Consider the following 6,985-nt stretch of genomic DNA (forward strand, 5'->3'; position numbering starts at 1 on the left):
GACACAAAGAGGTCTAGAAGGGGGTTCAATAGACCTATACTCAAAAAGAAAATTACAAAAACATTTTAGGTCTCGTAAACAAAATCAGAGATTTTAAGATGCACGAAAGCAAATCACAACACTAAGAAAGCTTTGAAGCATCTCAATGAATCAAACCAACTGAATTGTTACAATATATCACTAAGGATTTGATTAATTCTAATGCAAGTCAAATACAACATAACCAAAGCAGTTTTAAACAGAAAAAATTAAAAACACTTTACATAGATGTTCATTCAAGACATAATTGAACTTATGATGATCCAATAAGATTGGTGTATCACAGACCTAAGCTTACACATTAGATCTTTATAAGCACAGTCTAACCAGAATGACATGCAAAAGATGCAATAATGCACTAACACAATTTAAATATTGGTGAATGCTAGAAAATTAAAGTAGGTAAGGGAAGAGAGAAAAAAATACATATAGATATATAATAGTTCAGTGTTTGTTACCACTTTTCCTTTTCCACTCTTCAACGTTGTTAAAGAACCATCGATAAATAATCACGATCTTCCACTATTTTTTGATAAATTTGACACAAGCATTTTGATTACAACTAAATATCATATAATAATTCCCTTTGTTGATGCAGACACTCATTTTGCTAAAAAAAAAAAAAGATCCCCAAAGAACTTCTTGATCCAATAATTTGCTCAAAGTATTTGTGTGTGTCAATCCACCTGATCCCACCAATTTCTTGTCAGAGTGATTGTCATTAACTAAGTGTTGATTGAACAACTCACAACTTTGTCTGATAACTGGCTTTCCACAATCTAATCAAAGTTGGACAACTTCCAACTTCGTCTTACGAACAAATTGTACTTGACTTCGCCAAAGTCTTCCATGAAGTATAGTGAAATTCTCTTCTTGATAGATACCAATAAGAACTAAATTGTATTCAAGGAATGGTACATGCACATGTTACGAACAATAAACTTCACACAAAATGTTAGATACTTTAATGTACCACTAGTCTCTCTCAAACACTCAATCTTTAGATATGAAGGTCCACAACTATAGAAAATGACTAAGAATGAAGATGATGAACAATGTCAAGGAATCACACACACACACACACACCCACACACACACACACTAATTCACAAGGAGTTAATCAAGGAATTAGATGTTGATGAAAGAAGAACACACACAAAGGTTCACTCTAATTTCTGAATAAATGGGTCCTGGTTCTTGATTGATATCATGAGCTTAATCAATTATCAATTACTACAAGATTGATCAACTCACTCTCTCTAATTTCCTCAAAACAACAACAAATCACACAAGAACAATGTGTAACAAAAAGAAGTGAATCTAACATGGATTAACACTCAAGAAGTTTTTCTAGAAAATAAGACAAATATTCAAATGTGCTAGTAATAGACACACTAGAGAAGAGAGGAAAATTTAGTCGACATTTTGTCTCTATGGATTTCATCCATGATGTTTCACTCACACTTGCTTTTAGATCAAAGAAACAACTATTTAAATCTAAGGTGTAAAATTGGATTTGTGATTCTATGATTCGAGTCAAGAAGAAATCATGATTCGAGTCAAATTAGGCAGAGTCTAATCCTATCTTCACAGAGAGTTATGATTCGAGTCAAGATTGCAACATGGTTCGTGTCACAATCTTTGACTCAAGTTAATTTTATGATTCAAGTCGAATCCTCCAGATACAAATTCCAATTTTCATTATGCCCATTATCCGAGTCATACATAACACTCGATTCAACTCAAATGACTTTATACCTTAATCTAAATGTTCTAACTTATGAAACGGTAAAAAGACAATTTGCTAGGCTAAAAAAGAAACACTATCATGGATCAATACTCTAACTTTATTGAATAACGAAGGGTCTTACAATGCTAAATAGTCTAAGCAAACACAATATAACTCAAATTGCGAATGGAATACAAACACACGAATATTTGAAAAACAAGCAAATTACAAATAAGCGAATAAACAATATCATATACACTCAAATTGACAAAAACATCAAAATAAAAACGATTTCATACGATAACGTGAATGCACTTTCATCACTAACAATGCCACTGTTCTGAGGTGGAACAAGAAATATGTGTAATGAAGGAACAAAGTCTTTCAAGTTGGAGGCAAGAGCTTCCAGTATGACATAGTGGGAGGACCTTCCAGTATCACCAACGCTAGAGAAGTGAAGTTTCAAATATGTAGTTTGTGAGATAGAATGAGATAATGCATGTACTCAACGCGTGCGGTGATGTTTATATACGTCATGTTGTTGAAACCATCCCGCCTAATCTGACACGTGATGCAAGGAGTCGTCCGATCATATCCAATGACATAAGATATTTAGGTATTAGGATCCAATATCCCGCGTTTCGAAGAAGCTTCATCTCCATGTGTCTGTGATGAAATTCTAGTTTACATCTGCATAAGTCGGTCGTTCTAGACTTTTGTCTAACTCAAAATAATAATAAAAATATCATTAAAAATAGACATGTTATTTATTCGGTTGAAAAAAACGATATAGACTAAAATAGGTTGAATACGACAAATAATCAAATTTTGTAGTAGGATAAAAAAAAAAATCCTCCTAGGAATTAAACTTAGAACTCTTCGTCCAAAAGGAGATGCCAACATTTATGTAATAGACGCAATATGCTTGTGCACCCCGGAGTCGTTGGCCTTAAAATAAATGCCAACATGTGACAGTTGAATAGAAGCAACAATGAACCCGTTACTACTCCCTCTGTTGTTGACCTTTCTTATTTTCTCCCCATCTCACCAACACTCCGATGCAGCACCACCTTCATCCACCGTCTGCATCATCGGAGCCGGAATCGGCGGTTCCTCCGTCGCCCATTTCATCCGCCAATACTCACCGGAGCTCACACCCAACACCAAAATCCGCGTCTTCGAGCGCAATAGCATAGTCGGTGGTCGCACAGCCACCGTCACCATAGCCGGAGAAACATTCGAAGCTGGAGCTTCCATTCTTCATCCGAAGAATCTCCACGCAGTCAATTACACAAAGCTTCTCAACCTTAAGGCTAAGGAACCAAGTTCGGGATCATTCTCTCTCGGAATTTGGGATGGCGATAAATTCGTTTTCAAAACAGTTGAAATCAGTAGCAATCTTCCCCTCATCGAGAAGCTTCTCAAACTCCCTTTTGTTGAGAATCTTGTTTCGCTCGTCAATTCGGGACTCATGTTCGTTCGCTATGGTTTCTCGCTCTTTAAGATGCAGAACTTTGTTCAGGTAATTATTTCTGTTAGATTTAAATTTAATCGCTTTTTTGTTTAAGTTGATTATTTATTTGTGTATATAAAAGCAATTGCGTGCTATTGTTGTTTTTCTAATGAAGTTGTAGTTTAGATTGCTGTGGATAGGTTCTCGAAATACTATGAGGAAACTGATTCAAGACCTGTTTTTGAGACTGTGGATGAGATGTTGAAATGGGCTGGTTTGTTTAATCTTACTACCAGAAGTTTGCAAGATGAATTGGTTGATGTTGGCTTGTCTCCCTTGTTGATCAATGAACTTGTCACGGTGAGAATTCTTATTACTCTTTACAAATATAGAATATAGATAGATCACAAGTTCAGAATTTATGTGTGTTACCTTGTTTTTTATTGAGTGAATCAGCATTTTATTCATTGAGATTGTAAGAGTTTATTAGAACAACAACCAACCAGTATGGATGATTAAACAGATACAGAAGTAAAAGACAATGAATACAATCTGTCTTTGTTAACGCAGTTCGGCCAATGGTGCCTACCTCCGCGACTATAGAGCAACTATAGTTCCCTTGATTTCTTTGTAATAATTAGGATTACAGTGTTACAAACATTAGTGTTACAAACATTAGTTTACAGTAATACCCTTGAACTGTACCGTGGGGCTACTTCCCCCGCAACCCTTTGTCACCTACCCACAACAAACAGTTGAGCCTTAGACCCGTTTGGGATTTTCACATGTTGTGTTCCTCTTTGTCTTAATATGAATCATATTCAACAAATTCCATAATTTAGACTTGTTAAGAAATGTGATTGGGCTTAACTCATCCCTACAAAACCGGCTTGTAGGGTGAGGATTGCCCCCACTTATAAGAACATGTTCAGGCCATATATTGTCCGATGTGAGACTCTTAACACACCCCCTCACGCCCAGGACTAGACAACTGGAGCGTGGAAATAAATGGTGGGTGGCTCGATAGCGGAAACCATAGAAGGTGACCTACAAAACTGGCTTGTAAGGTGAGGATTGCCCCCACTTATACGGACATGCTCGTACCATATATTGTCCGATGTGGGACTCTTAACAAGACTTTCAAATTTGCAACAGAAAAAAAAAAAGCAACACAACAATTTTGTCAATTAAATTGAACTATGATAGTCAAGTAGTTCTTTCTCCAAATTTAGCACAACAATTTTAAAGATCCTATGCTTGTTTTGATGTAGTAAGAGACTATTCAAGTTAATTTTAGGGCTCTCTTTGGTGTTGATGGATGTTTACAAAATTAATATTTTGATGGAGAGACTAAATTGCTCCATACTTACAATTTGGAGTGCCGAAATGCTGATTTACTCTAGTTTATTTCCACTGAGAGTTTGTTTGGATAAACTTCTTTCTTGACAACGGCTCATGCAAAAAGAAATTTAGAAAGAATCTTGCAGTAACAGTGTATCCTGAAAGTTGAAATTAGCTTATGCATCTTAATTTTTAGAAGCTCTCTCATTTAGTTTCTCTATAACCATCTACAAATTTGTAAGGATTTTTTCTTCAATTAAGAACCATACACTTATTTTGATTGAGATACTCTGATCATAGAAGCTAATCCAAATTGGGCATGTGAAAGTATTGTGTTACTTCAAAATAAAATATCCCACACCTGTAGAAAAAGAAGCATCTTAGATTTAAAAAGCTTACTATAATATGGGATTTTGGTCTGTTTATTTATGCAGGTCATCACACGTATCAACTATGGCCAAAGTGTCTACATGAGTGGGTTGGGAGGTGCAGTTTCGCTGGCAGGATCGGGTGGTGGATTATGGGCCATTGAGGGGGGCAACTGGCAAATGGCTGCTGGACTGATTAATCGGTCGGATGTTGCATTACATTTGAATGAAGAAATAAAATCTGTTGCTGATCTTGGAGATTATTATGAACTCAACTCAACAAAAGGAAACAGTTACATCTGTGAAGTTGCTGTGGTTGCCACACCATTGGATGAGATAAATATTCAATTTATTCCCCCAATTTCAATTCCCGAGAGGAAACTACAGCATACACATGCAACTTTTGTCAGGGGCCTTCTAAACCCTGTGAGTAATTAACACCTGATAGTCATAACCTACTATGATGTAGTTCAGATTCTGTTCATGTCAGTCTGATGTACATTCTTCTTTCATTTTATTTGTTGCTGCTACTGCTAATGGATATCCTTTGTTTTGGGCTGTAGATATATTTCGGTCTCAAGGCTGCGGCAAAAATTCCAGATCTTGTGGCTACATTAGAGGACCCTAAACTTCCATTTACAAGCATTTCAGTTCTCAAGAAGCACAATGAAGAAGAATCAACTTATAAAATATTCTCTCGTCAACCAATGACAGACACATTACTTGATAGCATTTTCAGGTAATAGTATCAGTGGTTAATCAACAAATTTTTCATGTGCCTTGAAACTTAAAATTATACTGCTGATTTGTGTAATAAAATCTATAGCACAAACCTGGCCACTTCTAGTTAGAAAAAGAGGACTGGTCTATAACTTGGGATAACCATGGACTCACGTCAAACCTACCTAATAAATACAATATGCACTCTGGTTAATCATTTAGCCCTGATGGCAGTATTAATTACTTTAGCTCTGTATTTTAAGCTGTCTCTTGTTCTCACAAAAATGAGTAAAAGAAAACTTTCACCAATTTCTAATTGTAACTTTTGTCGATTGCTCCTCTGACAGTTTGAGGAAGGAGACAATTCGAATAAACTGGGCTGCCTATCCTCAGTATCATGCGCCAGAAATATTTGCACCATTTATATTGGATGGGCGACATCTGTACTATGTTAATGCATTCGAAAATGCGGCTAGCACCATGGAGACAAGTGCTGTGGCAGCTGAGAATATTGCCCGACTCATACTCTCGAGATATTTTGGCAAAGTAAGTGTGCGTTCATATAATTTGAAGGCTAGTTCTCAAGCAGAAGATGTTCATTTAGACTTGTGATATGTTCAAAGATTTTGTTTAATTTGCATCTGGAAATACAGGAAAGTAAATCAAGCAATTATTAGCAACAGGAGGTTAATCCCTAGCAAACCGGGAGAGATACAACAATGTGTGAAATACGGAAAATACATAATGACTCTTCCCAGCCCCTTTGTATTTTATTTATAATGTTATTATGTTATTAATGGATAGTGGATAGCGCATGTGATTGTTGAGATTCAAACTTTTAGTGTTTGCATTTTCTGATGATAATTTCTTTGTACTTGTGGAGTTTCATAGTTAACTGCAATAAACCTCTAATATTGATCTAATGGTGAGCAGTTTGAATTGTATGCATAAAATCCTAGATTTAAACCTCATTGTCTCTATTGTAGGAGTATTGTATAGTTCACTGCGATTAACAAGGCAGAGGTTACTATTTACAGTGTATAGACATATGTAATATTTGACTGGAGCATAAATTTACTGATTATATTAAAGTTATCAGTGTACAGTTTATCTTTCTATTGCTTGAACTTTATAGAAAAACTGAAAAATCATCTTACCACTAGACATGACAATAAAACCCAGACCCACGGGTACCCACCCGAACCCGCCCCGAAGTTGACGGGGAAAACCCGCTTTGACTGGGTTTGGGTTCGGGTTTTCCCCGATTAGAAAACATGGGGATGGGTCGGGTAATGGGGACACTAGTACCCACTCCGAACCCGTCCCCGAACCCGC

The 6,985-nt window shown here is 36.3% G+C and overlaps 1 protein-coding gene across 2 annotated transcripts; it reads left to right on the forward strand.

The window, feature by feature from the left end:
* Positions 1–2,646: 2,646 nt before the first annotated feature.
* On the forward strand, positions 2,647–6,603 carry LOC131629767 (farnesylcysteine lyase-like). Of its 2 annotated transcripts, XM_058900549.1 has the most exons (6): positions 2,648–3,290; positions 3,408–3,581; positions 4,997–5,356; positions 5,494–5,669; positions 5,998–6,196; positions 6,304–6,603. In XM_058900549.1, the coding sequence occupies exons 1-6, from the start codon at positions 2,760–2,762 to the stop codon at positions 6,325–6,327; spliced, it is 1,464 nt and encodes a 487-aa protein (XP_058756532.1). In that variant the 5' UTR covers positions 2,648–2,759; the 3' UTR covers positions 6,328–6,603. The 2 variants fall into 2 exon arrangements, with proteins under 2 accessions (XP_058756531.1, XP_058756532.1); XM_058900548.1 differs by having other exon boundaries at positions 2,647–3,290; positions 5,998–6,603.
* The last annotated feature ends 382 nt before the right edge of the window (positions 6,604–6,985 follow it).

Source organism: Vicia villosa, unplaced genomic scaffold, assembly GCF_029867415.1.
Source record: "Vicia villosa cultivar HV-30 ecotype Madison, WI unplaced genomic scaffold, Vvil1.0 ctg.000605F_1_1, whole genome shotgun sequence".
Taxonomy (NCBI): Eukaryota; Viridiplantae; Streptophyta; class Magnoliopsida; order Fabales; family Fabaceae; genus Vicia; species Vicia villosa.